Genomic DNA, 25,468 nt, shown 5'->3' on the forward strand with positions numbered 1-25,468 from the left:
CCTTCTCATTAAAGACTTTTGATTTGAACTGAACCTGAGTTGAGTCCTGCTCTTGAGTCCTATCAGTTCAACCTTAACAGATATGGATGGTGGCAGACTGCACGTAAAAGCTTGTGTTGCAACAACACAGTGAAGAAGAGCACTTGTTGTGAGTTTGTTCCTGCCTTCTGTTACCTGAACCATAAATTCAATCTGGGCCTGAATCTGCCTGACCTCCTCCCTGATTCACAGGCTTATGAGTCTCTACCTTCAGACTCTGGATTCCCTCACCTGCACCTTGGTGGATTTATTTGCCTGTAGGCCTTCCCAGTTTCAACCCTCGCCTGCTCATGATTCTGTAAGCTCTTGTAGCCTTCTATTTTTTCCAGTAAAGCCCTGACCTGTCTCAGTCTGCATTTGGGTCCTATCCCTTGTGAACCTGCTTAATGTTGTTTTCCACATTACAGTGTTGAGCTACACCAGTGCTACTGTGCTGTGTGGAATCTCAGGACACTGTTCTGCAAATATCAGAGGACATTATCAAGGGAACAAACATGCTGTGTACAGATTATATGGGGTGTTTTTTTTGTATTATTTTTTCTGGCTCGTATTTAAATGGCTCCTAGGGCCACTGAGTGGAAAATCACAAGGAGTACACAGTACACAGAGTATTCAGAGGAAAAAAATCATACAACCAAAAAGGCTTCATGCTTTCCTACTGTCTGTTTAAATTAATTGCATTTTTGGATGATATTTACACATTATCTTCATAGTCTCTATGTTTATGTACACCGATGAGCCAAAGCATTCAAACCACTGACAGGTGAAGTGAATAACTTTGATTATTTTGTTCCAATGCATTGTTCTATTGGGAAACCTTTGGTTCTGGCATTCATGTGGATACCACCTGACATGTTCCACCCACTCAAACACTGTTGCAGACCAAGTACCCCACCCTCATGGCAACAGTACTCCCCAATGGCAGTGGCCCCCCAGCACTACAAACACTGTTTAGAAATGTCCTGTGGAGCATGACATAAAGCTCAAGGTGTCGACCTGGCTTCTCAATTTCCCAGGTCCCAATCTGCTCAAGGATTCTTGTGATACCGGTACCCCAGATGTACCCTAATCCAAGGTGGCCCCTCCTTGGATCGGACTTGGTTCTGACCTGTCGAGGCATGGACACAGGATCTCTGGGAGTCTCCTGTGGTGTCTGGCACCAGTGTGTTGGCGGCAGATCCATTTAGTCCAGTGGGTTGTGAGGTGGGTTAATGGCACGTGCCACAGATGCTCATTCAAATTGGGATCTGGGGAATTTGGAGGCCAGGTTGACACTTTGAGGTCTTTGTCACATTCCTTGGGCCATTCCTGAGCCATGTTTGCAGTGTGGCATGGCACATTATCCTGCTGGGGGGCCACTGCCATTGGGGAGTACTGTTGCCATGAGGGGGGGGTACTTTGTCTGCAACGGTGTTTGAGTGGGTGGAACATGTCAGGTGGTATCCACATGAATGCCAGAACCAAAGGTTTCCCAGCAGAACAATGCACTGGAACAAAATAATCAGTTATTCACTTCACCTGTCAGTGGTTTGAATGTTTTCTATGATACACAAAAGTGCCAGGGCCCAATGGTACCACCAAAACACAGAAAGTTGTAACTCTAGTCCAATCTACCCAAAGTTTCACATGACCATATTGAGCTTGTTTAGGCCTGGTATTAACATATGTTTTGGTGATCTGAACACAAGTGGACAGCTGAGACACATCGTTGTTCACACCTGTGCCTGTCATGAGTCTCCAGCTGACCACTTGTTATTACGTCCACACTTTTGCTGGCCCTTCTGTAGCATGGTTGCTAGTCATCTCATTGGGTGTTTCAGTACCACTGGAGATATCGCTGTCCACAGAATTCAACACCTCACCTTCCATAGGCCAAAACCAGGGATGGTCATGCAACACTTCATCCAACTCGACATAAAATGGGTAAGTTGTGGAACCTTTTACGTTCTGTCACCAAAACAAGCATCAGGTCTTGCACCAATGATGTAGTCCTTGTCGGAAAGATACCAAGAGATATGTGTTCAAATGCATCCCAGACCACCTCATCAAGTGGTTTGACTGATTGGATCACAATGCATCTTGGTGGTCATTTAGACATGTAAGCACTGTCAACTTGTGATTGGGTCACTCAAGACACACGTTAATACCAGGTCTAATCAGGCTCACTGAGTCAAAGTCACAAAATTTGCAATATGTATAATATAAAAGGTAAAAGCCATACACAGTGTGTGCCTTTAACAGGGATCCACAGCCACGTCAACCGGCGTCCCACTGGTGCCTTTGACAAAGGCACAATGGCAAGTCTCCTACTGTTTGCACCTGCTTTTTCCCATTTTCTATTTCCACTATTACATGATTGAATGTGCCTATTTTGTATCATGGTAACCTACTGCCTGCTTAGAGGGACTGATTGCCTGACAGCTCATGGTCCTCACTGGCCCCACTTGAGCAGGTGATGGCTCTCTGTCTGGAGTCTTCTGTGTCCCCCAGTTTAACCTGATGAAGGTCAGTAAAGTATAGTGTCTAGTAGTCTAGTCTGGACATCGTGAGGCATCCTAGACGTGGCTTTGATTGTCCTTTACAATGACACACTACAAGGGATAAAACGTTCAATTGTTTTGCGCGACACTTTTTGCTATTTAAGATCCAATTTGACGCTGTAGGACTGCCACGATGGACCAGTAGCCCCACAAACTGACGGGCTACAATCAGGCTGATAGCATGTAGTCTGAACCCAGAATAACTCCACTTGAACATTTTGACATTCTTAAATGTCAGTATATACAAGGTGTGTCTGTCTATGTCTGGGTATTTTATTTTTGTACACAAGTGTCTTTAAAAAGAGATTTCAATCTCACCATGAGTCCCTGTTCAAATAAAGGATTAAATAAAAATAGCTAAATGCCACTCTAGATCAGCCTCCTGATACCTCCTCCCCTTGTCGTCCTGTATGTCACTCTCTTCAGAATTCAGCTCTATACATCACCTTACAACACAAATCCTCATCAGCACAGAAATAATCTGTGCGCAGCCATCACTGGGTGTTATTCCTGAGGACGGCGACTCACCGCAGCCCTCCTAAGCCCTATTTGTTCTCTGCTAATCATGCTCTCCTGATGTGCACAAATAACTTAACAGTGCCTGTACTGAAGCCACTCAGTAATGGAACACTTGACTTTTGCTGCAGAGAGATTTCCTTACAGACAACTGAACAGCATGTGCTCCACTTGCACTATTTCAGTCTGTCCAAAAAGTTAATACAATAAATGGCCTGAGGTGAGGTTCACTCACATGTTAGAATCATGACCTCAGTTGTTTATGGTGTGCACATGTAGTCAAATGAATGTAACGGCGGTCTTACCGGATGAGGTCCAGCAGAGCATCAGCAGAACTCATGATTGGCTTGCCGCTGTCCTCAGAGTCCTCCTTCTGTGCCGCACCACCCGGGTGGATGATGGAGACCATGATGATTCCCACTACCACGGCCACAAAGGTGGTCCACAGGTAATAAGACACTGTGATCAGACCGAGCCGACTGGAGCACTTGGCGTCAAGGGCTGCCAGTCCGGACATCAAACTGGAAGTGGATACATCTGAGTTAGATTGATGGTTGGTGCTTTGTATCCATAAAGCCATGTTACAGCAAATGATCAGTGCAATCAGTAAGGAACTAATTCTTTCCTATGCTCCTTACTTTACAGTCAAGTCACGTGAATAAACACTGGCATTGTACATTTCATACATATCACATTACATTTCTGAGCTGACTTTGTCATTAGGAGGTGAAGGGAATGGTTGATTGTGTGACACCTAGGCAAGACCACTGCAAACCACTGGTTGAGACCAAGAAACAAGAAGAAAGTAGCGAGTCACAGGCAGCATTTCCAGACGTAATCGTGCCACCAAAAGCAGGTGTTTTTGAGCAAGGCATTGGCAGAGGCGTTTCTAGCTGTGACTGTACTGTCAAATGTGTTTTTTAGTGAGACATCAGTGGCATGTCCAGATTGTGCCATGTTTGTGCCACCACAGCCAAAACAAGATATTTTCTTAAAAATAACCAAGTGGTTTTTGTGCCTAAACATAACCACACATGAACCAGCATGTTAGAAATGTAAATAAAATGTAAAGTTTCAACATATCTGCTACTTAATAACGTACACATGTTACACATATGTGGTTTGTATTCTTATGTTGCACTTTGACATTCCACTTGTATTGAGGTGTAAAACAATCTATCTTCAAAATGTTAACTTCTCAGCAGCTTAGTAACAAAGGATTTCCGAGTGAAGCCAATGCATTTAGAAATGGTTTTATGAGGCTCAAACCTCAGACGATATTTTTAACCTTTAGAGGAGTAAGTAATCCTTCAATCTGTCTGAAGACTTCAAATGTAAAACTTCAGTCCATCTACAATTTTTGCTCATTTCACTAGATGGTGTTTGCTCAGTTTCACAGAACTGTTCAAATGTATTCTCAAACCTTGTGGTGAGACTGTTTTGCAAACTACAACAAAAGTTAACTTAAAACCTAATTTGAACATACACATACACATAGATGTAAGGCCCTCAACACATCCTTTAAATCAAGCAACAAAACAAACTGTTTGTCCATGTCCTCTAGAATGAGACATAGAGGGATTTTCTGATCTGACATTACTATTGGCAGGACAACATCTGTGACAACATGTTAGTAAAAACTAAGTGTCTATAGCTGTCACGATTGCAGCTATTACTCTTAGTTCTGGTGCACAACTTGACAATGGCGTTAGTCCTGAACGTGGTGCTGAATGGATTGATCGATTTCCCTCTTAGAAAACATGACACAAAGTATACTGATTTTTGCTCTTAGAAAAAAAATGATTCTACTAATCTGTGAACATGGCTAATGAAAATGAATATTTCACTAATATCCTTGCTTGGATTCATCCATGCACACTACGGTTAACATGCTCTAATGTGTTTTTTATTATTATCACATCAAAATACAGAAATGTGGAACAGCTAGAGCCTCTTGTAATTTTGCTTCTTACACCGCTGGTGGACTTGTTTGACCGTGAGAACACAGCCTCCCTCTTTCCGTCCTTTAATCACCTTTTTGAAAAGATCCAAAAATCTGTTCAATCCAAGTGTTTCATTATGTGGAAAAGTAGGAACCTTTCTCTTCTGACCAGAAATGTGCTTTTCTTTTGGGTATGCATCTCAACACCAACCTTACAAACTGTTGACTAGTTGGTTTGTATACAACGTATTCATGACAACCCACAAACAGGCAAGAGGCCCTGTGTTGCAAATTGTGGTAAAAATCCCAAATGAGATGTATATTCCTAACGGGCTGTATACATGCCCAAATAATGCTCTCAAAACCTGAATAATACCCACATATCTTAATCGGAAAATGCTTAATTGGGAAAAAGGCGTAATTTGGAAAATATGTCATATTCTGAACAATTGTGGAATATTAGTTTGCATGTAAATGTAGCCACTGTTTCATTACGTGATGCAGATAAATCAGTAAACTCAGTGGAGTGGATGGACTTAAAGGTGTGGACCTTGGCCATGCGTTATTAGTAGTTTATTGTAGCTACTCTTTTCTTTGTGAGTATGTTTGAGGTTTGACATGATACACTGTCTGTTGGCTCAAATTAATAACAGAAATCACAGTTGAAGGTACCTGATTATTAGACAAGGTAGCTAAGCTGACATGTTGAAAATCATTTCAGTAACACACATCATCTTTCAACACAAAAGACAAAATTTAGTCAACCCACATGAACAAATCTCCAGAGACCTGTTCTACGAGGTCAGTTCAGCTTACCCAGGATATCTTTTTGTTACTTGGCTTGACTAAACCTTTAATATTAAAGCCAACACAACTGTCACACAAATGCTGGCACTCATCATACACAGCATGTTTCATCAGGAGTCATTGGAGATATGAAACTACATACAAAGTAAAACGAGATTCTTTTTCATAAATATTATTGTGCCAGTTCCTTGCTGCCTTTGTCTCTGTGGCATTGCGCTGAGGATGTCTAATACAATTGGTCTTCAGAGGAGACGAATTCAAAAGGTCTAGAATGCTGCTTCGAATCTATTCAGTAAGTCATGTGAATTATTCACATGGAGATAAGGTAAAATGTTTTGTCAAGCATTAAACTCATGTCTGCATGTTAAATGTATGCATCAATAACCAGTAACCACCAGAGGATCCACCAGTAACCACACAGACTGCATTTTAATCACAGCCAGCTGCCGTCACATCAGTGTTAGTGCTGCTTGTTGGATTCCTCTTGTGAATATAAAGATGCTTAATCCCCCGCTGCTTTCACTCAGGGACACTATGCAACACACACACCCTTGTACTTCTATACTTGTGAGGACACTCATTGACACAATACGTTCCCTAAACATCACAACTGACTAACTCTTACAGGAATACATTTCTTTCAAGCACACACTCTTGATGTCTTGATGTCTTTCAGCATTATTACTTTACACCTCAAAGTGCTATCATCATCACCAACAACATTAACTATTGCCGCATCTTAAGAGCTCTCTCCTTTTTTTCCCCTTCTTGAATCCACTCATTGCACTCAATCACATGCTGTGAAATGATGGCTGTCACTTTTTACTCAGAGGCCCAATCTCAGTACACCCCTTGCCCCTAAAGCCGGATTTATACTTCTGCTTCAAATTGGTGAAGGTTACCTACACCATAACCTACACTGGCCTGTAGCCTGTAGCCTGACATGCACCTTCCCTAAAATATAACTACGTGTCACAGCAACACATTCCCACTCTGACCTCGTCACATATTGACGTTTTGGTCATGGACTTCCCACGTCCACATATGATGTGCAAGGTACCCTGGGTATGTTGGTTGTTCACATTCTGGGACACCGCGTCAAGTTACACGCATTTTCTTCTTCTTTTACATAGTCTCTTTTTTAAAAAAGAACACACTAAGTCGGTGCAACACTGCGAATTAATGTTTTTTCCTTCAACGACAAACACACATGGTTGGGTTTAGGCAAGAAAAACACGTGGTTAAGAACAGGGTTTGGCTTTAAAATGTTACGGGACACAAACACCGCTCTCTCGGGTGAAAGTCGGTGTTTGTTGGACCCATCCACCACCCTAAGGACTTTTGCCTTGCCCTGCTGCGTACCCCATGGCTGGGCAGCATTAAACTATAATGGTAACGGACCTCATATCATGCAAAAATTAAAGGACACCTGTTTTCGTTGGTTTCTGACGCAGCAAGTCACTGCCCAAGCGCCAGATTTCGACAACTCTGGAGTGAGACTGGGCTTGTCACAGTGACACAAACCTCCTTTCTATTTTTCTAAGCTTAAACCATTTCCCTCAGTGGAAATGAAGCTTGTACTTTTATTTCACAGATAAGAAACAATAAATTGTGACAACAATAAAGCCCCCACAAAATAACTATTCAAGTCTTGTGTGTGATTTATCCTATGGGGATTTATACTTTGGAATTTATCCTGGCTTCAAATAAGTAGAGGAAATCTCTGCTAGTCACTAGGTTAATATATACAATATAAAATGCCATAGGCTTGTGCTAATAATGTTAGCAGGTTGTATTTAGAATTTAAATGTTGACCTGTAATCATAGATTTGAATTCTCCAACAGGTGTGCCTTCTACTTCAGAGGGAGAAGTCTTAACATGCACAGTCACAACTTTGTAAAAGTAACTGCCTACCTTAACGTTAATTTGTCCCTCAAGTGAGGAGGCACAACTTGGCTGCTCAGGGCATAAAGTGGACGGAACAGGGATGGCAACACTTGATTGGTGATTGTGGAGGTGGGTGTTGTCAGTAGTCAGCTGCAGGGGAGAGCTGCAGGGGGGATTGCTCATGAGAGTAGTACCAGGTGAGTTGATTAACATAGCTGCTGCTGATTTGTCCTGATTACATCTCTTCCTCTTTCATGCAGTACTGTGCTGACCCTTGGAGGACTGTGGCCCAGACCAAGGAGAAGGACACTGCCTGAGTTTTTGCTTTAAGACTGAAATGACTGGAGAGAGTAAAAGTAAAAGTAGTGAGAGTAAAAGCCAATTCAGATCACTCTCATGTGGCGTTTCGCCTCGCTATGAGTGTGTTATTGGTTTTTCCATGCTGTGTCTCTTGGATGCCTGCAGCTTTCAGTCTGGCACCTAGTCGCAACCCTTAAAGCTCTGACCTCAGCAGAACTCTGTGGGGGTTCACGCACATAAACATCCCGAACACAACATATAGGAAGAAAATTAGACTACAGACGAGGGTAGAGTCTCTGCAGAAAAATACACCACCTCACACTTCTAGTGGGTCATCAGGGATGTTTGAGAGGGACTAGTTCTGTATAAGTCTAAAAGTTGTTTTGTTTTGTTTTGTTTTGTTTTGTTTTGGGAAAACCCTGCATAATAGAGTTTTAGGTCAGGCAATGGCTTAACTTGCAAAATGATGGGTATTTATTTGGTGAAAGTAATGACGCATAAATTGCTTTACTTCCACTCAATATCTGCACATCCTGTTAGTGTGTCTGCTCTCTCAAGGCCTAAAAGGCACACAGTGCCTAAATTATGTATTCTAGGATAGGCAGTAATGAATTTGAATGAATAATGTGTTGGTTCCAATTAGATTTTGTTTTGTTTTCTCACTTAATTTTTGAAGAGGTGACAGCCCTAAATGCAATAAACTAATTTACGTGAGTAATCTGCTTCAAATATGCATAACTTGACCCTATTATGTTTACGAATCCAGAGACGAGTGACAAAATATTAAACATTTAAATGGCTTTTTATTGCACTTCCCATCTCCTTGCTTGTTGTTTGACTACAGACCCACACACACAAAACTCACACCAGAGAATTAGTGGCAACTGTTGAGTCACCTCATGTCACCTGTGTCTCAGCCAAAGAGTTGCACTTAAACACAACACAAAGACTACAGCCAACAGCTAACTACCACGTACGTTCTGCGCCTGCACGAGAGGAAATAAGTCACATGGGTTTTGCAACTGCCCCGGCCCTTTAGGAGACTCGCGGCAATCCTTAGTCTATCCATTCCAGTGAGGAAAGTGAACATGCAACTCAGTCTCACACACAAATCATTGAAATCCAGCACTGGGTCAGTGACTTGCGGCATCAGACACTGACAAAAAATTCATCCCTTAATGTCGGTATGATATGCGGCTGGTTGCCATTATAGTTTAATGGCACTTAGTGGCATCAGAGGACACGAACAAAATTGAGTGAAGAAGTGTATTTTGAAAGAAGACAGAACGTCAACATCCAGTGCACCCAATGTACGAGGTCGAAGTGAGAATGTATTGGAACATGAGTGCAGGTTATTATCAACTCTTTTGCCAAGTGAATACTGGACCTAGTTTTCACAAGCCACATATCTTCCAAATATTCTGACACTAAAATGGCATTTTATGGCATATCAGGAGAAAATTAACTTTGTTCAAGACCTGTCTCTGTCTCAGCAACACACTCCCATGAGATCTGACAACACAGAATCTGGAGGACACAATGTCAAGCTCAGTCGCTTTCCAACCTGCCTCCACCCCAGCTCCTCCTTTTTATGCTGTGTCTGACGTATCAGTGTCATCTCTGTTTGTTACTGATGCGCCCTTTGTTCTGTTCACGGAGGTCTTTGTTGCTGCTCTCTCTGCCTTAAGGCTTTCTATGTAGGTGCATGGAAGGGCAGAGAGGTGTGCTCTCTCCACCTTAAGCTTTCTGCGTAGGCCCTAGGAGAGGAAAAGAGGCCCTAGAACAGAGCCCTATCACCAAATACAATGCTGCAAATGGGAATAAAGTTTTCTTTTACTCAGGTGGTGTTGACTGAAATGGTGTTGTGTTATTTTGAATTGGCTCTCATCCATTCACATGTCGTTTACTACACTTTAAACGAGGTGGGGGGGGGGAGCGGGAGAGGAGCCCATACCCAGTTAGGAGACTGGTAGTGTAACCATTTCATACCATTACCATAATTGTTTTGTTATAGAGCATCTGTGTCTGTATGTGTCATTCACAAAAGGGAAACTGGAAGACCAACAGGAAGGATTCAAGAGACTAGTTAGCCAGTTAGCACATTAACAACACAACCTGATGATAAAAGGATATTTAACATGGCATCTCAAGCCATGGCAGTTTCTGCTAAACAGCTCAATAAGTAAAAAAGTAATCTTTTATTTGTTTTGATCTCACAGCCACTTGACTTTAGTTGTTTGTGTGCTTTCTTCACTTTTGATTCTCCTCTCATGAACTGAGCTGAGCTCACAATCAGAGTGAATTCTCTCACTCACAGGCTCTGTTGCTGATTCCATGTACTGAATTGGCTGAAAAACAGCCAACAGGGAATTTGAGCCAATTGGAGGCAATTGGAGGCAATTGGAGCCAACTGTGTGGGAAACACCACAAAAACTACGGCAACAGACACTCACCAACAGCCCGACATTAACCTGTGTCTGGCCACCAGCTTGGTGTGTCAGGGCCCTCAGCATTCTCACAGTTCCTAAGCATACAACTTCCACTCCACCCTGCTGTGAGTCTACAGTATAAGTAGATACACTTACATACCGTAATACCTCACAGAATATGTTCCTGCAAACTCCTAATATGTTAAGCAAATGAGTGGGTTCAAGCTGTGAGGACTGTATAGTACCTTGACACGACGAGTGGCAGAATCAGCATCTTCAGCATCCTCATCAGCAGCTCTCCGGGAAACTGGAAGTACTTCACCTCCTGTCAGGACGAGAAAAGAAGAAATGATGGTCACAGGTAATTTCAGGGAACAGGCATTAGAGAGATTGTGAAAAGGAACTAGATGTTATTCAAAAAAATAATGACTGGGAGCAAGACATTGTTAGGATGTCTGGGGTGCTGCCGGATCTCTCTGACTACAGCATTATGAAGAGCAAAGAATCAATTTAGGCCCATGCCTTGGTAAGAAAATGAGAAAAGCTGAATCATCTCTTGAAGCTGAAGTCTTCAAAAAGCTACTGGACCTTTTTTCTTTATTTTTTGCAGATAAAGACGTCATACGGGTATTATTTGTTAAATTAATCTTGTGAATGTAAGGATCGCTGCCATCTACTGCATTCACACAGGCACAATACACATTTGCATTCATTACACATATACAGTGAGTATTAAAACAGAGCTGAGGCAGCTATTTTGATAATCTTTCCCAGTGTAGCTAATATGTATTTTTCATTTTCCTTGTCAGCATAACACAAAGAGATGCCTTCCTTTTTCCACACAGTAGAGATGAGTCTTTCTTATGGTCTGTCTTTTTTACAGGACTTGGCTGTGGTCATTAAAAGTAAGACTGAAACTGGATTTGTACTTGTGCGTAACTATGACAATTAAAGTGGCGCTGTTTGGCCTGGGCATCCAAGGCTTCAGTCCCAAATATTTTATGAAAAGCCCCAGGTTGTATTTATCATTTTTAAAAATAAGAATACGCCTAATAATACTAATCTTAAAAAGCCCTGATCTAATAATGTGTCATCTTATACATGCATTAAAGGGAGAGCACACCAATAATCAGTTTAATGTTGCAGCTGATAAAGGTGGAGCACATTTTAAATGCTTATTTTACTGTGGGTAGTTTCATCTAAAATTATAACAAAAACAATGAAGTTTTATGGTACGGTTTCAAAGTAAACTAAAGCAGACCAATAAATGTAGTGGAGTAAAAAGTACAATATTTCCCTCTGAGTTGTAGTGGAGTAGGAGTGTAAAGTAGCATAAAATGGAAATACTAAAGTACAAGCATCTCAAACTCTAAATTCTAATAACAGTTGCAAAGTATTCTGTTCCTTCTCAGTACTAAGTGCTACTTATATGTTTAACACCACAATACATAATTTATCTGGAAAAAAAAGAATAAAAATCATTTTTAAGGGTAAATGCCAGAGGAAAGTACTGTAGATTTCTTTTTGCCACTTGGGTGCAGAGGACTCAGATCGACAAGCTGAAAATCAAGATATATTTTCTGCTCATGAAGATGATATGGCTAATGAGTTAGCAAACAGTTGTCTGTTTACACATCCAGCAGACACAGAGCAACATTTATTTGGGGTCGTGTTTATGGCCACCTGACAAATACCTTCTTCTTTCTTTCTTTATTTGGATCCCCATTAGCACCAACGTAAGCATTGGCTGTCCTTTCTGGGGTCCACACATGAAGTCATACACACATATACACATATACACATATACACACTAACACATAAACACAACAAAAAAACAGCTTATCTTTGGTTTTATCTGGATTAACATTAAGTATAGAAAAGAAAAGAAATGATTTGTTTCCTTTTAACAAACATGAAGCCAAACACAAAGTTATAAATCAATCACATTTTCTTAAGGATTCATAGCAGACTTGATTTTTGATCATCACACAAATAAATAGTATATAAATCCTTGTCTGACTGACCTTGAATTGCATATATATCCATGCTGTGTTTTCACACATTTAATTCCTAGAAAACAGGATATTAAAATAAAAACTCTCATTCTCTTCCAAGGGGGATTTCTACTATGACCCAACTTTACATTTGATTCTTATGACATTTCATAATATACAGTTCGCTGATAGTTCCTGAAATGTTTGGACATACTGTTTTAACAACATTTTGGACTGATCCTTAATATTCTCTTAAATAAAATCCACTGGTAATGAATTCCACCTGACTGTGCTCTGTACACAAGCTGTCGTCTGCACCATACTTGTTTTTGCCTTAGGCAGCATGAACCTTGTTTCTGTTGCATATCATATCTTATAATTGCGTTGAGCAAAGAATGATCTTTTACATAATGTCCTTGGTGGTCATATCAGTAGTATATTTCTGACTAAAGGCGGATCTCTGCCTTACAGCTGGCCATGTCACTCTGGCTACTATTCTAAATAGTCTTGTGTTAATGCTCCTTTTGGCTCCAATTCAGGGGCGAAAATCCCATTTCATAGTTGGGGGAGACAATAAAGAGTAAAATTTTAGAGAATGATTCCAGGGGGGGACAAGGAAAAAAAGTTGTAGCCTGTCTTTTATACAGCATCTTTTACCGCAATTTGATGCTTTAATCTAAACTATAAATAAAACTAAACGTTTCCTGCAATTAAACTGGTAAACTGGTTTATAAACAGTGTGCTGTGAGATCTGCCACTGTGCACCTCACAACCGTGCGTAATAGTCGCACGTAATGACCGCTCCTCGTCTGCACGTCTTTGATGTTTGTCTCACTGACAGGAGGAGAGCCTACAGACAGGTACCCATACGAGCTGCTCCGCCACAACCGTGTGTAGGAAAGAGTGTGGGATATACCACTACTAGGAATGGGAGGGGGGGACTAAATCTTTTAAGATTTAAATAGCACATTATTGCGCTTTTATAATGAGCACCGCTTACATTGTGCTTTCAGTAAAGACTACTGCATTGTTCAAAAATTATTAATTGTGTCTCAAATGATTCTAGGGGGGTACAGCTTTACTGAAGGGGGAGTCATGTCCCCCCTGTCCCCCCCGAGATTTCCACCCCTGCTCCAATTATTACAGAAGCTGAGAAAGGCTGTGCTTGCAAACAAAGCTCGTTAATCTATGTCAGTTCTTGAGAAAACAAGATGACTTATCATGAGTAAATGACTTTTATTTTCTCAAGATCACTGGATAATGATAGAGAAGAAAAAACGAGTGTCAGGTTCATTTAATCACACCTGATTTCAGCTTTCAAGATCACTGTCATGACTGTTGTGGAGAGTTCTTAAATAACATGGACTGATCTGAATATTCTAACAAAAAGACATGATATTTTTGACTGTGTTAGATTTTGATTAATGTACAGTTTGATGTGTTGATCTGTAAGGGGTACTTCTTGATCTGACATTTTCTGCTTAAATCAGCTGCTGCAGTGATCAGGACACCATCTAGGTATGCTTGCATGGCACTCCTGGTTTCTGATCAACTTTATAAGTCTAAAACAAAACAAACATTGTTTTTTTCATGATAATGTGTTGATTATCTTGTTATCTTGAGATAAAAGCTTGTTTTCGCATGATTACGGGTTGTTTATCTTCGGATAAAACCCTGTTTTCTCGAGATAGCAGGTTAATTATCTTGTTAAAATAAAAAGCCTGTTTTCTCGAAAGAGCAGCTGAATTATCTTGTAATCTCGAGATAAAAGCTTGTTTTCTCAAGATGATGAAGTAATTAACTTGTGATCTCAACACAACAACATTAAAAAAATTGCAAGCATAACGGTTTTTGTCCTCTGTAGATTTAAATTCCAGCAACACCATAATGTGTTCCAGTTGGTTTCTAATATTGTCTGCCAATACGAGGAGTTAAAACTGACCTTTTTTTTGCTGAAAACAGCTGCCAGCTGCTAGAAAATTGAATTTGTGAACCATAATAAGGAGTAAAAATGGCCCAAATCCTCTGAGCTGAGCAGAAGTGCAGAGTGATTCATAGCAACACTGATATAAAAATGTTGATTAATTGATAACCCTGATTGATTTGATGATTGCACATAAATAAAAAGCTACAAGGAAAACCTTCCCATTATGCATTATATAACAAAATGAGTGATACAAAACACAATACAAACTGATGTAGTATGATATGCCCATCTAGTTAGTAAGTTGGTTAGAAAATAAAAGGTCATAGAGCTGTAACAGTATTCACTTAATGCCATTAAAATGTCATTTATTTGTCAGAAAACAGAAGCACCACGCATGTGCTTTGAAACTTTTTAAAGATGATAATTAGATTGTATTTTTGTCACAGGCTAAAGGTGAAATGGGCTAAACATTGGGTCTCTGAAGTGGAGCTCAGATGTCAAAATTCTGTCAGGAAAGATATTAATTGCATGGTTCATATGACCTCTCTGCATTTGCCAGAGAAAGTCAACAGCATGTATTACACACATAAAGTAATTTTCTTGTTTTCAGTCCACCACGGCACCACTATCTGCTTTTCATGCTACATATAAAGTATGTGATTGAGGCTACCAGCTTTATAGACTAAAACATGGGGCAGCTCTGAGAGACTGAAAATGTTGCCTTGAATAAATATTTCCAAATAATTGATTATTAACAATAATAACATGTCTTCTGGGCCCCCGTTGACAGCAGCATCACCAGACGACATTCGTGATCTCATTCTGTGTCATGACCACAGCCAGTCAGCTGTCTCTCCCTTGTGCTTCCTTGTGTCCCCACTAGTCCTGTGTATTTAGTGTCCCCATTTTGCCTCTATGTGGGCGTGTGTGTGTTTGTCATGTTTCTGTCTTGCCATCTATCTGTGGACCCTGTTCTCCAGCACACCTGTCTGGAATCAACAAATCAAACCCAGCTCCTCTCCCACTCATTGCCAGATTATCTCAACTCTGTGGTAGCTTTGCTCAGGCCAAGTTTTAGTAATCTTAGTAAGTATTCCTTGTTTATTCCTTCTTGTTTCCCAAGTTTAATGCTCGTTTGTTTGTCCCTGTTCTGCTTGTCTGATGCCAGCCAACTTTCCTGCTTGCCAACCTGCTCTCCCTTGTTTCCTCTACCTGCCACCCTGCCGCTCTCCTGTCCAACCCATCTGCATCAACAGTAACACTCTAATAAACCCGTTGGCCTTTACCTGCATCCCAGTCTGTATCCTGCAATTTGGTCCTCCTTACTAAAATCATAACATCCTGTGCTTACGTCATAATCAATGCTTGTTTTCGCAAAAACACTGTCAGCAGATGAGCAAAGTTTTCCGCCTTAAAAACCTGCCTTATCTAATGGGGAAAAATAGCTTGGTTAGGAAAATAATCAAGAAAATATCAGGCCACTCAAATGGCCTTATATAATGTGTGATTAAGCAAAATATGAAGCAATTTTTAAATTGTTATTAAAGCTCCTACAAGGAACTTTCATTTTGAGTTGATTTTGGCGACCCTGTGGACAAAAGCGGTTGTGTTTTCCTGGAATGAAGCCTACATTTCCCATGAGCTCTAGCACATATTGTCGTAAAGACGCTTACCTGGCTCGCGCATGTGTTTGTTTTGGGGATGAATGAAACAACATGACGGGAAAACTTTGCCCCCACTCCACCTCCTCCTCCTCCTACTGTAAGCACCACCGGCGAGCACTTCCACGGCTTCTTGGACTGAGTATGGAGCAGTGCCTCACCTCTTTATTTCTCGGCACTCGCTGGACCCTGTTGACACCTGGCTGGTACCTGTCGTCGGCCTGGATGAGGTGTTCCAGCCCCATGGCCCCTGCTCTCCTCGTCCCCACTGGCGCGGGGTGAATCTGCGCAACCTGCAGCCTCTGTGTGTGGCTCCCCAGACAGCTAACGCTGTGGACCCGCCGACTCCTGCCAGGATTGGGCTGGTAAATGCTAGATTACTAGCGAACAAAACGTTTATCCTGAAGGATTTCCTGACTTCCCGAGGATTGGATTTTCTCTGTGTGACTGAGACGTGGCTGACTGTTGGTGAGTCCAGTGCTTTCACAGAACTTTTACCTGACAATTGCTACTATTTTAACTCCCTGCGGACGTCGGGTCGAGGAGGAGGAATAGCGACTATTTACAAGAGTCACGTGTAAGGTGACGTGTGCCGTATATTGTTTCGTCCTGGAAGCGACCTGCGACGGACCTGGAGATAGTTTCCTAAAGGTGTGGATATACACTATATTTGCTATATTTGCTGCTGTAGGTCATGCACAGACATCAGCAGAAATGAGAGACTTTTGCATATCCAGTTAAAAGTTCCTTGTAGCGGCTTTATGTATGTTCACCTGAGTATTATACAAAGGGGTTTTACATACATTTTATCTGATGCAAAACCCAAAAATCATCATCATATCGTATGACAAACAGACTTGTTGATCATACAAGAAACCCTTTCCCACTGATTCCAAGACTTTCCCAAGAAAGAGAAAGTGAAATCTGAACTCCGTTACTCAGAAGGTTGTGTGCTGTCCCAGAGACTTGTATTGTTACTTGTATTATCTGTTCCAATGAGGTGGAAAAATATGGTGGCTGACAAGGCCAAATGATGTTACAACAGCCCCAGAACATTTCCAGACAAGAGAGTATGGGTGTATTCCAGATTGCATACTTTTTTTCCACATTTGGAACTGCAGATGTCCTTACAAAGTTCATACTCTAGCATGCAGTATGCACACAGTCGGGACATACTAACTCGTCATAACAATGCACCCTGAACTTTGACCTTCTGGTTCATACAGTACAGGCCAAAAGTTTGGACACACCTTCTCATTCAATGCGTTTCTTTATTTTCATGACTATTTACATTGTAGATTCTCACTGAAGGCATCAAAACTATGAATGAACACATGTGGAGTTATGTACTTAACAAAAAAAGGTGAAATAACTGAAAACATGTTTTATATTCTAGTTTCTTCAAAATAGCCACCCTTTGCTCTGATTACTGCTTTGCACACTCTTGGCATTCTCTCCATGAGCTTCAAGAGGTAGTCACCTGAAATGGTTTTCCAACAGTCTTGAAGGAGTTCCCAGAGGTGTTTAGCACTTGTTGGCCCCTTTGCCTTCACTCTGCGGTCCAGCTCACCCCAAACCATCTCGATTGGGTTCAGGTCTGGTGACTGTGGAGGCCAGGTCATCTGCCGCAGCACTCCATCACTCTCCTTCTTGGTCAAATAGCCCTTACACAGCCTGGAGGTGTGTTTGGGGTCATTGTCCTGTTGAAAAATAAATGATCGTCCAACTAAATGCAAACCGGATGAGATGGCATATCGCTGCAGGATGCTGTGGTAGCCATGTTGGTTCAGTGTGCCTTCAATTTTGAATAAATCCCCAACAGTGTCACCAGCAAAACACCCCCACACCATCACACCTCCTCCTCCTCCATGCTTCACAGTGGGAACCAGGCATGTGGAATCCATCTGTTCACCTTTTCTGCGTCTCACAAAGACACGGCGGTTGGAACCAAAGATCTCAAATTTGGACTCATCAGACCAAAGCACAGATTTCCACTGGTCTAATGTCCATTCCTTGTGTTTCTTGGCCCAAACAAATCTCTTCTGCTTGTTGCCTCTCCTTAGCAGTGGTTTCCTAGCAGCTATTTGACCATGAAGGCCTGATTCGCGCAGTCTCCTCTTAACAGTTGTTCTAGAGATGGGTCTGCTGCTAGAACTCTGTGTGGCATTCATCTGGTCTCTGATCTGAGCTGCTGTTAACTTGCGATTTCTGAGGCTGGTGACTCGGATGAACTTATCCTCAGAAGCAGAGGTGACTCTTGGTCTTCCTTTCCTGGGTCGGTCCTCATGTGTGCCAGTTTCATGTAGCGCTTGATGGTTTACTCCACTTGGGGACACATTTAAAGTTTTGCAATTTTCCGGACTGACTGACCTTCATTTCTTAAAGTAATGATGGTCACTGGTTTTTCTTTAGTTAGCTGATTGGTTCTTGCCATAATATGAATTTTAACAGTTGTCCAATAGGGCTGTCGGCTGTGTATTAACCTGACTTCTGCACAACACAACTGATGGTCCCAACCCCATTGATAAAGCAAGAAATTCCACTAATTAACCCTGATAAGGCACACCTGTGAAGTGGAAACCATTTCAGGTGACTACCTCTTGAAGCTCATGGAGAGAATGCCAAGAGTGTGCAAAGCAGTAATCAGAGCAAAGGGTGGCTATTTTGAAGAAACTAGAATATAAAACATGTTTTCAGTTATTTCACCTTTTGTTGTTAAGTACATAACTCCACATGTGTTCATTCATAGTTTTGATGCCTTCAGTGAGAATCTACAATGTAAATAGTCATGAAAATAAAGAAAACACATTGAATGAGAAGGTGTGTCCAAACTTTTGGCCTGTACTGTATATCCATTACCTTACACCATGTTTGTCTGAGACAGAGGTCAACCTATAGCGCTCTGCTGTTGTTACTTTGCAATGTGTGTAGTTTTAACCTTTCAGCAATAACTGCATACATAGTAGATTCTAACATATATTGTCTACAACAAAATTACATCTCTATTTCCCTGTCATTGTTATTTTAAAGTTACGTCATCTTGTTGTTGGTTATCTTTATGATTATTTTGTTCATTTCAACAACTAATATTCATGTTGTTCCTATTGGACTAGTCATCAGTCACATTAATGTGCTGTCATCCATCATTGCGGCTTCTATCAGCTGTCAACAAGCTGTCAAGCTGTCATCTGCCACTCAGCTGACATGACATATCTTTCACTGTGCGGAGGAATGTGGGTCAGAATAGCCAGAAAAGCATGTTGGCTTGCAAATTGCAAAATGTGATCTGATGTAGTGAGACATCCTGGTATTTTTGGCATACTGCATCTGACATATTGTGTATTGAGACATTCTTACACATTAAATAGTAGGGTGGTATGGGTGTTGGAACACGCAGACTGTTTTTGAAGCAGGAAGAAACGTTTAGTAAATAAATTACGTAAAAAAAGTACATGTCCTTTTTAATATTTGGCCTTAAAGCAACAGATTTATGTAGCTTCCCCTAGAGCAGTGGTTCCCAACTGGTCCACCCACAGTGTTCAGAGTTCTGCTTAGTCATTAGCTCAAGGTCCACACAATTTAATATATTCAGCGTCATACTTGTGTTTGTCCACGTTGAAGAGCTAGTTTGTTGTCTGTCGAGTGGCAAGTGTTGGTCAAGTGTTAGTCGCTCACTCTACAGCAGGAAACAGCATTTCAAAATTAAAGCCCTGTGCCAGAAATCTGCTGTACGTCAAAACAAAGTGTGTTCTTTTACATTTGCAAGTAACTCGTGGTCCATTCAGAATGGACCCGTGACCCACTTCCCTAGAAGCCTGGACAGTCTCTGTTGTTTTGACGGGATATGCAGCATTTTTCTGTTGCATTTGTCTTTAGGGTTTGTGTGTTTTTGACTTTGCAGTTTCTATTTGCTATCTGTTTTTGCTGTTAAATTTGTTTTGGCTTTTTGCAGCATGTTTTTCATTTGCAGCATGTCTCTGCTGGTGTATTTGTTTTTGATTTTTGTAAGTTTTTGACTGAGCATTGTTTCTGAAACTGTAGTACATTTCTCCTAAAGGAAATTCTGGCTGCTGAAGCATGTTCGCTCTATTCGGCCACCATAGAGGATAGTTACAGATAGAAAAGAGAGCCGCAGCTAAACACATGAGTAAACCTAATTTGAAAAGAATAGGAGCACAGTCATAAAATAACACAGATAAACCTCCAGTGTCATGTTTTTAAGGCCTGAGAGTTTTGGGTGACAGTTTGGCAGAGGAGTTAAGATCTCACAGGCTTTTTGTGTATTTGTTTCGGGCTTAACGCTGGCTTGTATCCAGAGCAGCAGTGAACAGCTGTTCTCTATCAGCTGTGTTGTTCCATCCCCCTGCAGCCAGACCTCATATCTCCACTCGGTCAAACTGATCAAGAAAAAGTTTCTTCCCTCTCAACTCATATTCCTGGTCATGGTGTGGTTTAGAATATCTGCCACAGAAGTCAGTGTTTGATCCTGCACTTTAATTGTTCTCCACACACACTTGTTGGGAGTTAATAGGGGGAGATGGAGACTGGGTTCACAGATGAGTGAGTAAATATGCCGCATAACAATTTGTACATATTTTAATATTCTCCCGAGGTAGGAATAAGTGAATAGTTTGGTGTGGGATCATTAGTTATTTAGATGTTAATTTGTTTTTGCTCTCCCTTGATGAAGATTGAGATGTGGGTGTTGCAATATTTTCATCAACAATTACTAAAAATTAGAGAAGGTGCAAAAGGTCTAACTCTTTTCTTCACCACGTTGAGCCATGTGATTCAGGCTTTATTTTGGATAATTCTGAAAATTACTCACTGGCATAATAGACACACACAAAAGGCTCATGGTGCAGCATTGGTGACATGACCGCTTCTGTATGAAAGGATTTGTGATTGTGACTCACAGTGCACTGAAGGTTCATCAGAGCATCACAACTCTCATTTTTTCTTTTGTAAGTGCACAATTGTGGTGGAAATCCTCCATAATCAGCCCATACTTGTTAAGCAGCAGAACAAAAATCACTCATCAGCAGCCTTACCCTGTCTCTGAGAAATCACCTCTTTATACAAGTAATTTGCAACTGCAATTACACTCTGAAAGACATGTCACTCTAATTATGTTTGTTGTCAGCGTAATTAGAGAAGGTTTTTAAAGGGGACCTATTATGCACATTTTAAGGTTCACACTTGTAGTTACATTTAAAATACTTTGTTTTCCTCGTGCTGTGCTGGAACACTTGTATTCACCCTCTGGCTGACACACCCTGTTTTACCATGTCTCTTAATGCCCCCCTTCCAAAAAAGCCCAGTCTGCTCTGACTGGCCAGTGTTTCCAGGTCTTCCCTATGTATCTACACTGTCATTGCAGCAGAAGTAACTGTAACTGTACGTTCAAACCAGAAGCTTCTAAAGAGGCAAAGTCTCTCGCGGACACAAGATTTGTGGCAGCTTTGGTCGCTCTAGTCGCTCATCAGTGTAGTTGCTGCTTGCTGTTGTCCAGTCAAAAAGCTCATAGTTGGCCTACAGAAAGTTATGATTGGTCAATGAAAACAGAAAATGTATGTCATCCCATTCAAAGCAAGCAAGGAAGACTTGCATGCAACATCGCAACATGAGCCTGCAATTTTCTCCTCTATCACTAACATTACACACTTTAAAACTCACCAGACAACCAACTACCTCTGTGACATTGTTCCAAGCCTCATTCATTTTATTTCGGTCTCTGTAACCGAACAGCGACACATTATAAAGAACTTCTCAATATCCATTGCCAGAACAAGTGTGCTGTAGGAACCAAAGTTACATGGCTTGTTCTCTGGGACCCACTTCATCGAAGCACATTAGCATTCCGATTGGTTGTCACCGAACCGTGTCAAAGTTCATTACCATAAAGTTAAACAAGTTTTAACTCCCCTCCAGACTGCTCCGGTTGCCCATGAATAATCATCGATAAAAGCTTGTAAACCAAAGTCTTAACAAATGAACATGTTCCAGCAGAAATATGATCTGAAATAAGGATGAAATTAACAACATCAGCAACCAAGATTACATGTTTCCCTGACATTAGCATGTAGTTACATGTAGCATGTCATGTAAACACTTTCAGCAAAGTGCCTGGAGCAAATGACTTTATAAAGAAATCTGTCACGAGTTGAAAAAAGTTGGAACGTTGCATTTACCTCATTGTTTGAAACTTTGGCCATGTTTAATATGAATATCCAACGTTATAACGTACTGGTAGATAAAAGCATAATGGGTCCCCTTTACTCAAAATATTGCCAAGTTGTAAATTGTTCATACAAAACATATTTACAGAATGTTCACTGACAACATATTTCATTTGTTTTCCTATAAAATGGCTCTCGCCAAACCCTGGAGACCTCCTTACAACAATGTGGTACAAAAACTTCTTATATTTCCTCTTTAACATTGAGTGAAACATACTTGGCAAAACAAATTAAATGTAATACAAAATGTAAGGTAGACAGGGTAATGTGATCACCTGTGAATTACTTCATAAAAGAGTTATTGCTCCAGCTTATGTGTCATCATAAGAGGCTGTAATCAATACTTTTATATTAACAATGGATCATATGATGACTTGAATGTGAAATGGGTAACTCACGGTGATAAACACACAGAGAATTATCACCCCACTCTGCTGTTCCCCTCGACTCTTCAAGTGTTACTGAGACTTTTATCTCATTGTTGAGTTTTACAGCCTGTAGTTTTAGTATTTTGGTGCCCTCTTACTGCTCCCATGGTGTTGTTTTTGGGCTGTAGCATGCAGCTGTCTCCATTTAAAAAGCTCTAAAACCCCACAGTGCATTACATGCCCAGCAGTAAACAGTAGAAAGACACAGTTAGGAACTAGCTGGTGAACATAGAGGAGCATTTAGCAGCTAAAAAGGCAGCTATTTTCTCATTATCTCCTGAGTAGCTAATGGGGAGTGAAAAGGGACTAAATAACAGACTTATAGTCAGGTAAACAAGCACATTCTGATGTTATTCCGTATCTGCTACATGTGTAAATGTATGCTAATGAGTTAGCCATAACAACTTTACAAGATGATATATGTCAGTGCTGTGTTTACAATTTGCCCTCAAGTGCCCAGAAAATCAATTATCATAGGTTTAAGCACACGGACAAATCATGTTAGCAGAACTGCTCGTGGCTAAAAGCAAACTGTACACAGAGAGGCACTTATAGATCAGACAGAACTGTGTGGGTGTATACATGTAACATGAAGGCCTTGGAGAAAGGTTTGCTGACACTGTCTCATAGAATTAAATCAAATGACTGTTAAGTTTGAGAAAAAACATCATGTTTATGCTCATGTAAACAGTCATTATTATTCATATAGCCCATTTAAAAACAACAGGAGTTGAACCAAAGAACTAGTCAAGGCAGATAGGTTAGGATTTATTAGGATTAACATAATTAAAGAAGTAAAAGGTGCATGAAAGGCAGTGATAAATAATGCAATGCAATTAAATAATAATAAAGAGAAAAAAACGACGCACATGATGAAAGCAAAAGCAATGTAAAGAAGGATAATTAAAATTAAAAAGCGGTATAGAGGATGTTAAAAACCTCAGACTGAGCTAAGAGAAAGTGAAAAAAGACGCATCTTTAATTGTGATTTACATTTTTAAGTGGTGGAACAGGACTTAATGTGGGATAGGAGGCTATTACAGAGCCTGGGAGCAGCAGCAGAGAAAGCTCAAAGGTTGTGAGGCTGATCTGAGGAACCAAGAGGGAGAATGGAGTTAGCAGGTTGGTAATCTTCTGTGGAGATTATAAATTTAAGGCTTTAAAAACAAAAAGCAGGATTTTCAAATCACGCATGTGACAGGTAGCCAATGCAGATGAGCCAGAACAGGCGTGATATCTTGTCATCACTTTGTTCCAGTTTAAAGTCTTGCAGCTGATTTTTGAACCATTTGGAGTCTAGAAAGAGATGAGTGGGCCACTGAATAACTGTTTCCAGGTCCTGATAAGATCAAATCAGCTTTAATTTGGTAAAGATTATAAGCTGATAAAAACTGCTCTTCATAACACAACTGACTTGTTTCTTAAAATTCAATGAAGTGTCCAAGAAGACACCAAGATTTCTGACGTTACTAGGCAGGTTTGCAGATAGGGGCCCAAGCACATTAGTTAGGCTGCTGATGGAGCTAAGAGGGCCAAAGATGATCACCTCGATTTGTTTTCATGTAGTTGGAGGAAGTTCCTTGCCATCTGACATTTAATGGCATTTAAACAGTGAGAGAGGTTTTCCAGTGAGCAGGCACTGTCAGGTGTAACTGGTAAATAAAACTGTGTATCGTCGGCATAACAAAAACTGAATATGTGTGAACGGAACATGCCGTGGGTAAAAGCTGGGAGAGAGCTCATAGGGAAGGTTATTGTGAGGGTTACTCCTGCAGCCACTGGAGCAGAGGTACTTAACTGTTTTTCAGCCAACGACCCTGTACAAGATAGAGGATATACTGGGACTCTCCTCGTGTATGTCCCTTGGAAAAAATTTGACGTAGCCGAGAAATTGTACATTTACTCATGGACAAGAGGCTCATACTTGTGACTGTGCGATATGTGAACATTAATGGCAACCTCCTTGGCTGAACTGTAATGTTAGCTAGCTCAGTGGTGCTAGGTGAGTTAGCAGTAGATGTTTCCTTCTGTGCAGTGATACAGTCCGCGGGTGTAGTTCGGTAGAGAGAAAATAGTTCCTACAGGAAACCACTTGAAACGAAGTCTGTGGATTATCATGATTTCAGGAAGGAGACACTGCTGCTGAGTTTTTCAAATGTATTTTTGGTGCTTCGAGTACCACAAGACAAGTGAAACCCAGTTCCATTATACTGGAGAGAAGGCAGGTCCATCAAGGTCCATCCCTTGAACCATGAACCATCCCTTGACATATATCTTTCATACATTGTTACATGTCCTTTGTAGTCCTGCAGCTAGCAACACATAAGACTCTGAAGTCCAAAGTCAAGCTAAGTAAGTCCTAAGGCTAGTCCAAGCCCTGAAGCAATGCTAAGCTAACTTTCCTCCATTAATCTGAGGTATCATCTCTTACCAAACTTAAAGCCTGCAACTGTCACAAACACTGTAGCTGTATTATATTATTATATTATCTCTATCTTATATCTTATTATTATAAAAACTAGGATTAGGTAAGATCTGTCCGTCTAAACCTACAGTAGAAAATCTTTGTTATTCACCGAGGTGGGATGAGGAAGAGGCAACCATGATGGACACGATGCTGAGACACCAGTACAGTATCAGTATCATGGTTACATCTCAAAGTTGTGTATTGTATGCAGCTGATGGGAGTGAGAGTGAGGTTGCAATGTCAGGGGAGATGGGAGGACGGTGGATTGAGGGGCTGCAGGGCAAGGCCGGT

At 40.9% G+C, this 25,468-nt stretch overlaps 1 protein-coding gene across 1 annotated transcript in view; it reads right to left on the reverse strand.

Moving 5' to 3' along the window:
* slc1a7b (solute carrier family 1 member 7b) overlaps window positions 1–25,468 on the reverse strand; it is a 69,157-nt gene that overhangs the window by 32,330 nt on the left and 11,359 nt on the right. The window contains exons 2-3 of the mRNA XM_049587038.1: window positions 10,707–10,786; window positions 3,401–3,616 (exon numbers count right to left, since the gene is read on the reverse strand). Coding sequence (XP_049442995.1) covers window positions 3,401–3,616; window positions 10,707–10,786 — 296 coding nt within the window. The remainder of the gene's footprint in view (window positions 1–3,400; window positions 3,617–10,706; window positions 10,787–25,468) is intronic.

This window comes from Epinephelus fuscoguttatus, linkage group LG10 (genome assembly GCF_011397635.1).
Source record: "Epinephelus fuscoguttatus linkage group LG10, E.fuscoguttatus.final_Chr_v1".
In the NCBI taxonomy this organism is placed as follows: Eukaryota; Metazoa; Chordata; class Actinopteri; order Perciformes; family Serranidae; genus Epinephelus; species Epinephelus fuscoguttatus.